This window comes from Alligator mississippiensis, chromosome 8 (assembly GCF_030867095.1).
Source record: "Alligator mississippiensis isolate rAllMis1 chromosome 8, rAllMis1, whole genome shotgun sequence".
Lineage (NCBI taxonomy): Eukaryota > Metazoa > Chordata > Crocodylia > Alligatoridae > Alligator > Alligator mississippiensis.
Window position 1 is genome coordinate 81,566,853 of NC_081831.1, and position 14,789 is coordinate 81,581,641.

Consider the following 14,789-nt stretch of genomic DNA (forward strand, 5'->3'; position numbering starts at 1 on the left):
TGGAGGTGTGAAGACAAGGCCACAATGTGTTTCAAACTTCAGCACACCTGGGACCTCATTTATCAGCACTAAATGGGCCGGTAGCTAAAATCTGAGCTAACTCTGGGCTTCACCTGGGACTACTAAGGAGAATTTCTGCTCTCAGATGGGCCCTCATCAGCTGGAAACAACCAAGGAGAAGGTCCTGGATGGACTAGCTGGTCCTAGTGAATAACCATGAGCTGCCAATGGGAGGTGGCCAGTGCAGAGGTAAGTATCTACATCTGGGAAGTGCCAAAGGCCGGGTGACTGGCCTTGACTCTGCAAAGCCTACCAGTCGCACACTGCAGTGCCCTAGCCCAAGCCCCTCGGCAGCGAGAGGAGCCGGCCTCCCCAGGGACCTGCGTACATTGGTGGGTGCGCCCTCGGATCGGTCGCTGATGTGCGCAAGGAGGTTGAAGGAGAGATCCTGGCAGTTCACCAGGAAGCGCCGGCTGCATTTCTCCTCAAACGGCTTCACGTCTGGCTCGATCCCCGAGAAGTCTAGCCTCTAGGAGATAAGCACACGGGGGCTGGTTAGTTGGCGTGAAGAGACAGAGAAGGGACTGCATTGCAGCTTACCAGGCAAATGCATGATCTCAGTGCACAACGTGCCGGTGCATTCAGGGCAGGGATTCCTCGCAGGTGCCGATTTCCTGGCAGTCCGGTGAGCAGAGCACAGAGGAACCCATCCCCATGCAGCTCAGCTCCGCTCTCTCCCACCCCACCCAAATGTCGCTGGGAGCAGAGCGCGGCGCCGATGTGGCGGTCATACCCTGCAAGGTCCTCGTGTTTGGAGAGATGTCGCTGGTTTAAGAAGCAGCCCTCTGCCATTGAAACGGAGGGAGATGGCTGCTACTAAGCTCCACCCTGGGAAACATGCCTCACTGTTCCCAACCCCTCGATTCTAGCTGTAGTTGACAGACACCCTCCTGCCCTGGCCACCCCGTGGCTGCAGCAGCGTCAGTCCTTGGATGCTGGACTGGCGCGTGCATAGAGAAAGAGCACACAAATGAGCTGGAGGCGAGGATGCGGTGATCAACAGGCTCCTTTGTGTATACAGGAAAGGCGCGGGGAGTTCAAGTGCAGCCCTGTCCCTCGGGCAATGCAGTCGGAGGGATCTTCCATGCTCTGCGCCATCTATTTGAGGATGTTTTCTCGCTCATTGGAGCACCAGGGAGACCTGCCAAGGGCTCCTTTGGAAAAACAACCCTCGTGGCTCACAGCAGGCCCCAGGGAAGGACTGAGAGACACGGCTGGGTTAGAGAGCTCATGGGGGACTAATCACATTCCCCTGCTCAGTCGAAACAGTCATGCTCCCAAGGCTCTCGTAGCATCCAGTGCTAGCAGGAGAATCAGATGCTAGGAAATAGCTGGAATACTTTCCTACAACAGCATTACAATTCCATGCCTTCCTCAAGCCAGAGTGCTCGAGATGTGGGAGCAGCCCGGCCAGCCTGCCCCGTTTCTGAGCTGCTGGAGATGGCCACATGCCCACCTCCTTCCAAACCCCTCCATTGTTTCCTGGAGACCCCCGTGAGGGTGCAGGGCACTGCATACAGCCAGCCCTTTGCAGCCCAGTGCTACAGAGCTTGCTACAGCAGCCTCCTGGTGAATTCAGACTGACCCCTTGCTGCTTTTCACAGGCCACCAGTTGTAATTGTGCCAGCTCAAGCCCATACAAGCAGCCAAGTTACCCAAGGGCCAGCTGTCTACACAGCTCAGCTAAAAACACATGCTGACGCGGGGAAGGCACGCTGGGAAGGACAGGGGTGAGAGGATGCTGTCACTAGAAACAGGGCCCATCCTGCAGAGATTTAGCAGAGACGCCTCCTCCCTGCTTCTCTTGGCCTCAGTGGGAGAAGAGATTGACTCTTCTGCCATTTTAACTTTGGCTGAAGTCTGGATGCTGGGAAGGGGGCCAGCCTGAGCTCCACAGCCGCACGAAGGAGAGGGAAGGAGAAAGCGACCACAGGACCCTTTCACCGTGAATGAAACCTTCGCCTGAGGACAGAGGAAACACTCACCTGGACTTCCGCGTCAAAGGAAAAGAGGTTTTGCCTTCCGTCGTTCCGGCTGAGCTTGTTCAGCTGGTCGGTCTCTCTGCCATACTGAAAGGAAAGCATGTGCGTGACTGAGGGGAGCTGGGCCTGGAAAGAGCCTGCATTTATAGGGGGACAGGACAGGCGAGCACGTTTCCAACCCTGCCAGGTGGCTGAGATCATAGGAGACTGGACAGCATTAATGAACATGGCCAGGAGCCACTGGGGCCTTGTTCATTTGCTAATGGATGAGGCTAGGCTGCCAGAAAAGCTACCGGAGACTTTCTTTAACTATACCCAGGATGATTCACCACCACGGGGCCACCCCCTACTCTCCTCTCCCATCCCCACCAATGCTACCTCTTCCACCCTCAACCTGCTTCAATTCCTGCTGCCCAAGCCCTCTTTCTCTTGCCCCCCTCGTCAGCTGGCTCTGCTCTGGGCTGGGCTGCAGCCCACCCTGGCAGGGTGCCTGACTTGGGAGCAGAGAAGCAGAAGGACCCTGGGGTAGCTCCAGCCCCAGCCCCATCCTCGAGGGGTCCCGGAGGGAAGCACGCAGAGAAGGAGCAGGTCCCAGCAGCATCCTGTGGCTGCCCAGAGCCCAGGCTGGGATGCTCTGCTTAACCTCTGGCATTGAACGGCTTCCCATGGAAAGCCCCTGGCCAGAGCAGGGAGCAGAGGAAGTGCTTCCTGCAGCACAATACCTTCATCAGCTCGGGGTGCATGCTCCGCTCCAGGCTCTCCAGGATGTTTTCTGACTTCCCCTGGCTGCTGGATTCATCATCTGACCAGGCGCAAAAGGCAATTGTTAAGAACTAGTTGCCAGGCACAGGCATGGCCCCGTCCCCCCTCTCCTCTGGGATATTCTCTTACAATAGCCAGGCATTTCCAGGCTCCAAAGGTCATGTGTTTCCAAATGCAGCCACCAGTGCTTACCCCTCAAAACCCAGCAGGCCTTCCCAATGCAGGCATTTTGCACAAGTCCAAGTGACTGGGGCTCCTGACACCTGCCGTGGGCTTTCCCCCGACAGAAAAGTCCCGGTCAGACTCCACAGCCCTGCACCCCACGCTGCTGAATGGCTGCATTTCTCTGCCCCAAGGCTGACGGAGCTGTTAGGGCAGGACCGGCGGAGAGCTGAGAAGGGGTGATGCGAAATGCTGACCTGGGGCCGCCTCCCCTGTGTCTTTCTTCTCCTGCACCAAGCTCTCCGTGTTGATCTGAATGATCTTTCTCAGCGTGGCCAGCCATTCCTCCATCTCCAGCTCTGTCTCGGCCGCCAGGTAGTGGCTGTACTTGTCCAGCATCTTGAGTTCAAAGGCGTAACGCCGCATCTTGGGGCACTGAGCAACCAAACAAGCAGCAGCTTTATAACCCCTTTATAATAGATGCTTCTCTCTGATACAGCACCCAACACCAAACAGCAATGGGGGCTGTGTCGCCTGCCAGTCCGGCTACGCCGCTCAGAGAGGCAGAACTTGAGAACGAGACTTGAGAGCCGTGCCTGCAAGGAGGAAAGCAGGCAGGGCAGGCCCCTTACACACCCACCTGAACCACGTCGATGCAAGCATCCAGAAAGATGCAGCCTTTGGATTCCTTGGAGGTTTTCTCGTCTTTATAGGAATTGAGGATGTAGGAGCCGTCCGGGAGTTGCGCAAGGTTAAAATACCTTCTCTTGAATACCTGCAAGAGGAAGGCATTGTTCTCAGAGGTGTACTGGCTCTCTAGCGCAGGTCACCACTCAGTGAGAGTCACCTACACAGAGCTTGGCTTCTCCATCGCTAATAGGGAAAAGAGATGGTCTCGGAGCACCACAACGTATGACCCAGCTACGGCTTGTTTTTATGGGGTGTATTTTTATTTATTCATTCTGATTTCAGTATTTGCTGCAGTAAATCTACCAGTCTCTTGACTGAAAAGGAAGGGAAGAAAGCAAACATGGTATGCCCACATGCCCCCAACTCATGCCAAAATATAAACCCTGCAACTACGGCCTTTCATACCTTCCTCCAGCACCACCATTTGTGTTGTAAGGAAAGACTCACACTTGATATTCAGTGCCTGAGCAGGGCTGGGTTTCACAGCTAAGGAAATTCTCCTCCTGGCAGTGGTTTGAGGGGACACCTTGCAGTATCCCGTCCTCTGGGACAGGTGAAATTTGGGGCTGCTATTGGACAGCAGTGCCAGATGGTTAGCTTGCTAGCTGGATCTGTAACTTTTTGCTCCCATTGTACCCTACGTACCAAATTAAGACCAGCTGAGGGTGTTTCTGACCTGACAGCCATATGCTGGTTGGTGCAGAGGCAGAAGAAGAGATGTGTGTTCCTGTCCTGTGTGCCAATTGTAAGATCATCTTCCCTGAGAGCTTAACCCGAGGCGCTGGACCATCTCGCCTGGAAACGTTCTGCCATTTCAGCCATGCAAAAGGCAGCTGCTAGCCTAGCAGGGATGTGGCACTCCAGAGTGCATTGCATATACAGGAGATTTCAATTAAGAGATGCATGGAAGAAGCACGGGCAGAGGGAGCCCAGGAGAAAGACATGCCTTGCACACATCCATTGGATAAACAGGGAAACATTCTCACTGCAGTGAGTATCTGAAAGGAATATGGATTAATGCATCATTTGTTCCTCCCAGGTGGATGCTTCTAGCAATCCCATGCCTCCATCAGTAGCGTATCCATCAATCAGGCCACTTGCTTTCTGCACAGAGCAGGGAGGCTGTATTACATCACCCATTTACAGCATACTGCATAGCCAGTGCTCAGCAAGGACTTTTGCTGAGGAGCTTACATTCCCAAGCTAGAATAAGCATGATTCTGGGAACCAAGTATGTACGTGCAGACTTACACATGCCCAAAGCTAAGAATGGCTGAAGCACTGTGCTGGATAAGGGCCTTCTATACTCCAGCACTGGGTGTGTACCTTGCTAAGCACAGAGACCGGCCCAGCAAATCTGGGAGCAGCCTGCCATTTCAGCAACGGACAAGGAAGATGCTGCCCTGGAATAAGTCTGAAGACATTTGATTTCATTTAAAGCACTGGGAGCCTTCACCCTCCTTTCCATGGACAGCGTGGAGGTGAGCTATGCACGTAAGCGTGCTGCATTATTGATAGGGCTCTTTCCTTTGTGGACTCTGCTGTCAGGAGGAACTGTCAAAAGCTTGTGCTGACTTCGGAAAGAGCAGAAAGACCATCTGACTGGATCCGGCCACGGATGCAGCTGGTTAGCAACTGTGGAGAGAGAGCTACACAACTGATGATTCAGCAGATCATTTTCTATGAGCTCTCATGATATGTCAATGGCCATGTCTGACTTTCAAAGTGCAGCTGCTTTCCTGTGCATCTAGAAGAAGGCAGTAGGGGGGTCTCTTGCAAGCCAGGACTAGTTTCCAAAAGCAGCCACTCACATCGGGTAGCTGGATTCTTGAGTGGACTATAGAGGTTATGGGTTTGAGTCAAGCATTGTTGGTGCTCTGGCCTGCACTAGGCAGACTCGATGGTTGTAAACACTCCTTCTGGCTTAAAAGCTGTGCTTTGAAGGCCAGAACTTGTAATCCCTGGACATCAAATTAAAGGGAGACATACAAGCAGTCCAACTGACTCCAACAAGTGCTGTCTGCACATGCTAATGTCAATCTCTGAATCACCGAGACACTCCAAATCACTGCGTGTATTTGAGAATGACTCGTATCCCAGGGTCAGGAAAGGAAATCTCCTCCTGCACCTTTCTGCAGCTGCTCTTTGGACACGCATCGGAGCAGCATAACAGGAGCAGGCTCCTCTATTGAGTAACAAGGCAAGCTTTTGTTGGAACAACAGATTAGTGGCAGAGCAAAGCCAGCGATGCAGCTGCTCGGAGAGTCTGCAGGGAAGTCTGAGCAGTACTGGGCTGGATTGCATGTTACAGAGAGAAGGTCAGGAGACGCAACTGCTGCACTGCCAGTCAGCCACGCTGTATCCTCGTGGTGACATCCTCCCTGCTGCCAGCATACATCCATGTCACTCAGGTTTAAAGCTGGCTCGTTGCATGCTCTAACTCCAGGAGGGAACCAGCTTTCCACAGTGGTTTGACTCCTCAATAACTCCTAAGTTTGCCTCAACACCCTCCTACTCCCAGCCTTTCGCTGGCTCTAAAGGATACAAGGTGCACTAGTCCCAAGTGTGGCTTGCCCACAGAGCAGCAAAGCTCACGCAGCCCAGCACTGGACAGGCTTTATAAGAACATTAAAGATACGTCCAAACTAAAACACGAGAGCCCAACACCGCCAAGCCCAGGCACAGACTGTAGGTGCACCTCTCCAAAGCCAGCCCGCCTCAGCACCCCGCCGGCCTGGTGCTGCTAGGAGAACGGCCGAGACTGATCTCACCTTCATGGTGACCGTGATTGTGCTGTTCACATTTGCCTTGTGCAGCCAGCCTTGCTTTATGACTCCACCTTTCTGAGAGCACAAAGACGATGAATCCTAGAACGGAGCAGATGGTGAGACCAAGGATCAGGGTTAGGGTTAGGTGACAGCCTGACCCCGCTGCTGCTCCCCACACACAAAGCGCACTGAGGTCAGGAGGTATTTCAGAGTTTGCCTGCACTAGACGGTTACACTAGATGGGTATAGTCAAAGTGGGACACAGCTTTAACAGCAGACACGTGCTTCAGAGCAGTATAGCTATTCCTGAACAGGGATGATTACATGGTAGGGGTCACCTGCCTATCAGCGGAGCTGCATCTACAGCAGGCCTTTTACCCGTTATCAGGGAAAAGCAGTAAAACATTCAAGTGCAGACTTGGCATTGGAGCCTGACTCAACAGCAGTATGTAGCACGTTTCATGCCCAGATCTCAGGCTGCCCAGGCCCAGGGGCTAAGCGCTGTCACTAGAGCTGTGGAGGGGATTTTTCTCTGACGATTCGGTTGCTGCTGTTGGGAGGCCTGCTTCCAACCTTGCGGCTGCCTGTGGGAAAGGACCTGCTCTGGTCCACTTGTCATTGAAAAGTTTTGGGGAAGAATTTCAAACCTGCCAAAATGATCTGCTTGGACATTGCCCAAAGAGGTGCCATTTAACAGAGCGGCACCATACCATTAGTGTTAAGGGTGTCATACCAGGCATCAAAACTGCCAGCACGGTCACGGGTAAGTCTGACCATCCGTTGGCAGCCAGGAGAGAATACTGCTTTAGAAATGCACATGAAACATCCCTCCTGATCTTCAGCCTCATGTAGGAACAGTGTCTCTGAATATTTTGGATGCAGCTGTGGGTTGAAGCCCTCAGAGCACTGGGATTTGACATCCACCTTGTGCAGGCACAAACAGCAGCACAGCCCCAAGGCAGTCGGACCCCGACCCTTCAGAAAGGATGCCACCCAAATTCACCAGTATGGGTGGAAACCTTCATGTCTGTATTGAACCAAAGCCTTTGCACCCCGGATTCTGTTCAGCCACTTGCTAGGTCTCTCCTTTACATAATTGCACGACAGCAGATGAAAAGCCAGGGAAAGCATTTCTGGAAAACACGTAATTTCACTGAGAGGAGACACGTTCCAACTCATTCCCATGCTTCTCGTCTGAGGGATGACCTGGTCACACATGCAAATGTCTAAGCATTCCCAGCTTCAGCCCCATGCCCATGAAAAGAAACATGCTGTCAGAGTCCTGGTGCCAGAAGCACCACTCCCAATCAGCATTTTGCCTTTTACACGTTCGCTTTGTAGCAGCAACCCCAGCCTGACAACCTCACGGTGCAACAGATCTTTCTCACCTCATCTTTGTCGAAGTCTTCATCGATCTCAAAGATGTGGCTCGGGGTTTTTGCCTGCCTGAAGGATTTGCTGGAAACAGAACATGTTGCTCTTAGGAGCTGCAAAGCCCACAAAGACCTTCTGGAATCTGTGAGCCATCCTAGCGAACGCTGGATCTGTGACGGCTTTGAGCAGCAGCCGTCCACAGACGCGTCCTCTCCCTGGGTCTATCACACAACCCCATTGTAAGAAGACATGCCCAATTCACAAGGAGAATCTGGCTCAATTTAAGCACAAAGAGAGTGGAATTCATGTTTTCCATATTGTTCACCTAACTTGGGTGGAGACACCAGCAACTTGCACCAGTGATGTAGGGACAAGGAGGCCCTCCTTGCAAAACCCAAAGGGATCAGATAGTGAGAGCAGCTGCCAGCTTAATGCAACAGAAGCACAACTGGCATCCTGCTGTGGCCTGGCTTTCCCACAAGCTCCATGGAGCAGGCCAGGGAAAGGAGCTGATTAACCATCAGAGACCTGAGACAGAGTGTGCACTAAACGGGGAGGGCTGGAGCACCACCAAGCCCATAATGACCCATCTGTCAGAAACACACACCTGTTGGAAGAGCAGGAGGCACTTCTGGGCTGGAAGAATATCCCCACCTGGTATGCTCATGTGTCTAATTCCCTTGGGAGTCGTTAATGGAAACACCATCCCCATGTGACGGAGACTCTCGAATGCTTTCCCCAGCGCATTAACCACGCAGCGGCTCAAGCAAAAGTCTCAAGTTGCAGCAAGGGAAGTTTAGGTTGGATATTAGGAAAAACACTCTTGCTAGGAGGGTGGTGAAGCACTGGAACAGGTTACCCAGATTGGTGGTGGACCATCCTTGGAGGTTATGAAGACCCGGGTAGGCAAAGTCTTGGCTGGGATGATCTAGTTGGGCCTGGTCCTGCTTTGAGCAGGGAGTTGGACTAGATGCGACTCCTGAGGTCCCTTCCCACCCTCATTTTCTATGATTTCTATGATTCAAGCAGACAGAGGAACATGCTGAAATGCTCTGGCCTGCCACACACCACCAGCTTAGTCTCTCCCTGTCTCGGTGGCAGATGGAAGAAGGACACACTGATGAGGGCAGCGTGGCTCCCCTCCCTCCCTGGGACAGCCTGAGCAGTGCAGACAGCGGCTCTGACTTGCAAACCTTTCATACAGGGCAAGTTGGCAGGCTTTAGGGTTGAGGCAGGGCCAGGGAAAAGGAAGCACGAACTGGCTGCTGATCGGGTTGCTATGTTTCACTGGAGCCTAGCAAGGGCAACATTATGGGCTGCCTGGCCTTGCTGCACTCAGAGAGCCACACTCACCACGGCAGCATTCGGAAGTCGCCGGAGTACTCCTCATAGACGTAGTTCACCACGTGCCAGTCAGAGCTGTAGGTCCGAATGCACTGCAAGACAGAGGCCGACCCAGCTCCTTCACCAGCACGGCAAGCCACGGGAAGCAGCGTGGCTTCTCGCCACACAAAGCGCCGGGCGCAGGAATGGTTCGGCACGACTGGTGCTCTTCCACCGGCTGTGCTGGCTGTCCCTTCCCTTCGGCTATGTGTCAGGGGGCTGTTAAGCCTCCCTTGCAGGTGCTGGGTGTTGGGGGATGGGGACTGGGCTGTGCCAATGCTTCTGCTGAGACCAAACCCAGAGGTTCCTGGCTAGAGGGTCTTGCCCTTCTGCTCAGAGTCAGACCGATGCCAAATTTGGGGGCAGGCAGGGATTTTACCCTCTTGGTCACACTGGTATGGACTGGGGGGGGGTGCCTTCCTCTGTAGTGGGGACATGGCCTCTACTTGGGTCTCTTGAGCCCATATTAACAACCTTTTACAGAAGCTGGACATGGACTGCTGTGTTTCTGCTGCTTTCCCCATGGCAGGTTCGGGTGCGACATCTAGTTTTGTGTCAGGGTTGACTAATTCCACAGCAAAGCTGCGTCAAGAGCACTGCCGGAGGAGAACAATGTGCTGAAGCCCATTCAAACCCTCCCTACCTCTTTGACAAAGAGACTCTGAGCCTTCTTTAAAGCATCCCCTGGCACCGTGGACTGGACTGTCCTCCACTGGCGGCTTATCACCGAGATCTGCAGGAGAGAGGGGAGGGAAAGAAAGGTGCTGTGGCAGACTGGGCCTCTCCACCGCTGTTGAGGAAGGCTGGGATCACAGCGGGGAGGCAGGAAGAGCGAGTTGGGTCTTGCATGCCAGAAGCAGGGGGCATGAACTCACGGACACATCCTCCATTGGAAACATGAGCAGGTCCCGGAGGGGGTCGCTGTAGATCTGGGCTTTCCTCTGCAGCACGACATTCTCGTAGTCCAGGGGCTCCACTGCCTTGGTCTTCTCCTGGAGGGGAAAGGAAGAGCAGGACCAAAGCAATCAGGGAGTGGAAACCAAGGCACAAGCTTTGCACTCGCTATGTGCAGCTCCACAGCCAGATTCGCTGCCTCCACCCGAGTGCCCGGTTGGGAGTGCACCTGTTACTGGCTGCACAGAGACCTTCACCCAAAATGACGCCCCTTGCACAGAGGAAGCCTGAGGATTTCCAAGTAATGAATAGCTCGTTAAACATGCTACACTCCTGTGTAATGAGCCCACCCAACTGCACACGTTCTGTAGGAGAGCGAGGGATTAGGCAACCATGTCCCTGCTCAGGCAATGGGCTCCAGGAGAAACCAAAGGATCCTTCCCCATTCGCAGCAAGCCTCCATGTGCCAATGCTGCTCCCTTAGCGTGGCAAGCGAGCTGCGCTGCTGGATTAGCTGCTGTGCTTTTGGAGAGGCCACAGAGCTCAGGGCTCACGGGACTAAGCAGCTCTGAGCAATGGCTGGACGATACCCCTACTCTCCATCCTCCCTTCTGGGCCCCACTGTGTTACAAGAACTGCCAAGAGCTACGTTATCACCGGCAACACGCCATCTGGCTGGGCCAAAGCCAACCAGCTGCTGCTTTGCACATTGTGGAAAGGAAGAGCAGCACAACACCACTTTGAACGTGCAAGACCCATGCACCAAGTGAAGGATCAGGTCTCTCGGGGCGGTGCAGAGCCACGGTAAAATCTTTGGGTCTGAGGCAGCTTTCAGGCAGCTCAAAAGTAACATGTTTGAAATCCAGGGAGCCACAGGAGAGAGCAGAAACCAGCCCCCTGTTAACCTCGACCTGGCTCAGATCGACAGCTCCACATGTTCCAAGGCAGAGCTGTCACCACCCCGGTGTTAATCATACAGCTGCCTATTCAATCACCGGCCAACACGGTCACATAAGCATCCAGTGTTTTTGCTGGCATATAACAAAGCAGCGTTATACTCTTTACTCTTTGCAATGTAAAGCCACTCCTTTTCCCCTAGGGTTTTTGTTGATACTAAAGAGAAATCCCAAGTATTATCTCAGAGCTGAGCCTTTTCTGAGCAGTGCTGGCAGAAAACATGGCTAGAGTCAAGCCATTCCCAGCAACAATGGAAGATGATGTGGACACTGGAGTCAGAAGCAGACTGGCCAAGTTTGCCGACGACACCAAACTCTGGGGTAAACATCCACACCCAAGGACAGGAGGGTGATCCAGGCTGACCTCGACAGGCTCAGGAAATGGGCAGATGAGAACCTGATGGTGTTTAACCCTGAAAAATGCAAGGTTCTCCACCTTGGGAGGAAAAACCTGCAGCATCCTTACAGGCTCAGCAGTGCTACGCTGGCTAGCACTACGGACAAAAGGGACTTGGGGGTCACGATTGACCACAAGATGAAGACAAGCCTGCAGTGCGATGCTGCAGCTAGTAAAGCGAGCAAAATGCTGGCTTGCATCCATAGATGCTTCTCAAGCAAATCCCAGGACGTCATTCTCCCCTTGTACTCGGCCTTGGTGAGGCCGCAGCTGGAGTACTGCGTCCAGTTTTGGGCTCCACAATTCGAAAAGGATGTGGAGAAGCTTGAGAGGGTGCAGAGGAGAGCCACGCGCATGATCACAGAGCAGGAAAACAGACCTTATGGTGAGAGGCTGAGAGCCCTGGGACTCTTCAGCCTGGAAAAGCGCAGGCTCAGGCGTGATGTGGTGGCCACCTATAAGTTAATCAGGGGTGTCCACCAGGACCTGGGGGACAACTGTTCACCAGAGCGCCCCAAAGGATGACAAGATCGAACGGTCACAAACTCTGTCATGACTGATTCAGGCTGGACATAAGGAAGAACTTCTTCACTGTCCGAGCCCCCAAGGTTTGGAACAGACTGCCGCCGGAGGCTGTTCAAGCACCCACTTTGAACATCTTCAAGACACATTTGGATGCTTATCTTGCTGGGATCCTATGATCCCAGCTAACTTCCTGCCCCTAGGGCAGGGGGCCGGACTCGATGATCCTCCAGGGTCCCTTCCAGCCCAAATGTCTATGAAGAGCTCTGCTCTGGGGTGACTGCAGAGCCAGCCAGGCCGTCACGGGGCCTCCTTTATCCACACCGAAGATTGTAAAAAATGAAAACAAGGCTTAATGACAACATGGAGAAAAGGCACAAAAGCAACTTTTGTGCTGGTTCCAGGCCAGGTTTCTGTGAGCTGCTCATTGCAAGAGGCGCGAAGAGGACATGCTGCACCAAACACACCTCAAAGGTCACATGTGCGGTGCAAAGCATCCGAACGAATGGGAAAGCGAATGACAGGCCCTTCACCCTGCCTCGCCCAGGGTACAAGCAAGGGCATAAGGGTGATGAGCTCCACATGACACTGCTTGGCTTCGGAGCTACAAACATCTGATTTACCAAAAAAACAAAAAAACCCAAAAGGGATGCTTAGGCTCCTCCTGCCCGGAGAGAAATTCCTGCTCATTTTCAAGTAGCAATAAACTTCAGCCTATGCCACTCATCTCAATGGCTTCGTTTGGGACCAGCATTGAAAGAGAATGATCCATGAATGCAATCTGGGGGTCCCCTGACATACAAAGCAGCTTCTCTTAGGAGAAGACCCCAACAAGTCAAGACCCCAATTAAAAAACCTGCTACAATGAGCCCAGCCATTGCCTCTGGCAGGGAATCCTGCTCTAATTGCAGCAGCAGCTCCGGTGTAGGCCTGAGACACGGTGGCTTCTACTTCAGGCACAAATGACCTGAGCTCGGGAGGCTCCTGGTCCCCACAGATCAGCTGAGACAAGACGCCAACGAGAAGGGCAGGGCCAGAGCCCGTCCCCAGCCTGGAGCTGCCCCGGGAACGCGCCCAGGAAAGGCTGCGTCTCTCCAGGGGTTTGCCAGACTCCCTGGGCTCTTGCCAAGCCTAAAGGGATTTGAGCCAAGAGGCGCTTAGCCCTTCACGAGGTCAAGACCTCTGCGAAGGCAAGTGTCACAGCCGCAGGCGCTTGCATCTCAGCTGCCACTTGACACCGCTGCTGCGAGAGGAGGCTTTTGCCAGGGACCTCCCAGCACCACCTGAAGCATTTCAGCACATTTCCCACTCGTCAGGGCTCGGCCAAACCAGCCTACCCAGAACGGGCCCCGCGGGGTTGGAAGAGCGTAAATGAAGTCCCGGTAATCCCCCTAAGGCAAAGCCGTTACAGGCAATTACCACTGCCCGGTCATGCCACATTAGGGAACAAGTATTTAATCAGTGTATTGTCTTTATTCCAGACCTAATTAAGTTTGGCGCCATGGAAACATCAGTTTTGTTTGTTGTTACCAATTCCCTAAAAATAAATGCGCTTGTACATAGTGCTAACCCCTCCTGCTTTGGCCTTGCGAAGGGGTGTGGGGGCTTCTTGAGGCTCTTGGGGTCCCTAGGTTTTGCCTCCTTGAATGGGCCAGAGGTCACATAAAAGAAATGCATCCGATACTGTTCTGCAGCAGTGGAGGAAGCTCCTCTACCACAGCGGGACCAGGCCCTTCATACGCGATTGCCTTTAAAAACAGAAACGTGCGAGAAACCCTGTTTTCTTTCGCTCTTCCCTTTGCTCAACACCATCAATTAATAAGGTCAGAGGGCGAAGCGGGGCGCTGGGTGGGTGCGGTTAAGTCAGACCGGTTTCTATAGCCAACAGCACCCAAGGGGACAACGTGGCCGGCGTCCCATCAGACCACCGGTGTCAGCCGCGGCCCAGAGGACCAGGAACCGTGGAGAGCTGGGTTAATGAGGGGCAGCCTTGGGCCTGGGTGCAGGGTAGGGCTTGCACAGCCGGACACCACAACCCCTCTGCTGTCGGCCCTCTGGAGCTGTGACAACAGCCCTGTGCAAACAGCACGCGCAGCGCTTCACCAACACGTGTGAGCAGCACGTGTGGTGCTTACACGTGCAGTGGCTCTCAGCAGAGAAGCATTTTGCCCCAGCTGCGTGGGATGAACCTAAGCTGCCTGCCGCGGCTCATTTTTCCCCCTGCTCCAGCGGGAGGCAGAAAAAGCTCAGTCCGCCAGCCCTGGCAAGGCCCTCCAAATGGCTCTCTGGAAACTTTTGCCTCCTTTCCTCCAAGAACGCTAACGAGCTTCAGCAGAGGCCAGCGCACTACTTCAGCCTCAGCGATGATGAGCCCACCAGATCCCCAGCTTGGAAACCTGGGGGTGTTTACCAGGGAGTCTGCGAACTCCCTTAGCCTGGTGACCCTCCAAGGCTCGCGATTGATGCACGGCACAAAGCCTTCCCGAGGACAGAGCTGGGCAGGCGGGATGGGGCCTTCCCGAGAGCAGTGGCTCTGGAGCAGATACTCAGCGGCTTCTCCGCTCTGCGCTAATGGTTTCTGGGCTGCCTCCGCTAATGAGACAGGGGCCCGCTGAGTGAATGCGACCAGCTCTGGGGGGTGGGACACAAGGCTTGTGGTGCTTGGTGCATTGCTTCAGGCCCCAGCTCCTGGAGTCAGGGGGGACCTGAGCAGCAGAAACCAAAACAGAGTCTCTAGCTGCCATGGCTACACAGAAGAGCTTAGAAATGTGGGCCGTGCGGCTCGACAGCCAGCAGGTAGGTAAGGAGAGCCCAGCGCCCAGCGTGCTCATGCTGTGCG

The 14,789-nt window shown here is 53.9% G+C and overlaps 1 protein-coding gene across 2 annotated transcripts in view; it reads right to left on the minus strand.

Moving 5' to 3' along the window:
* DOCK11 (dedicator of cytokinesis 11) overlaps positions 1-14,789 on the minus strand; it is an 89,717-nt gene that overhangs the window by 61,730 nt on the left and 13,198 nt on the right. For both annotated transcript variants that reach the window (XM_006274363.4, XM_019492781.2), the window contains exons 2-11: positions 10,057-10,173; positions 9,825-9,914; positions 9,152-9,234; positions 7,813-7,882; positions 6,428-6,523; positions 3,607-3,741; positions 3,224-3,401; positions 2,765-2,844; positions 2,046-2,129; positions 389-529 (exon numbers count right to left, since the gene is read on the minus strand). In XM_006274363.4, the coding sequence (XP_006274425.2) occupies positions 389-529; positions 2,046-2,129; positions 2,765-2,844; positions 3,224-3,401; positions 3,607-3,741; positions 6,428-6,523; positions 7,813-7,882; positions 9,152-9,234; positions 9,825-9,914; positions 10,057-10,173 (1,074 nt within the window). The remainder of the gene's footprint in view (positions 1-388; positions 530-2,045; positions 2,130-2,764; positions 2,845-3,223; positions 3,402-3,606; positions 3,742-6,427; positions 6,524-7,812; positions 7,883-9,151; positions 9,235-9,824; positions 9,915-10,056; positions 10,174-14,789) is intronic.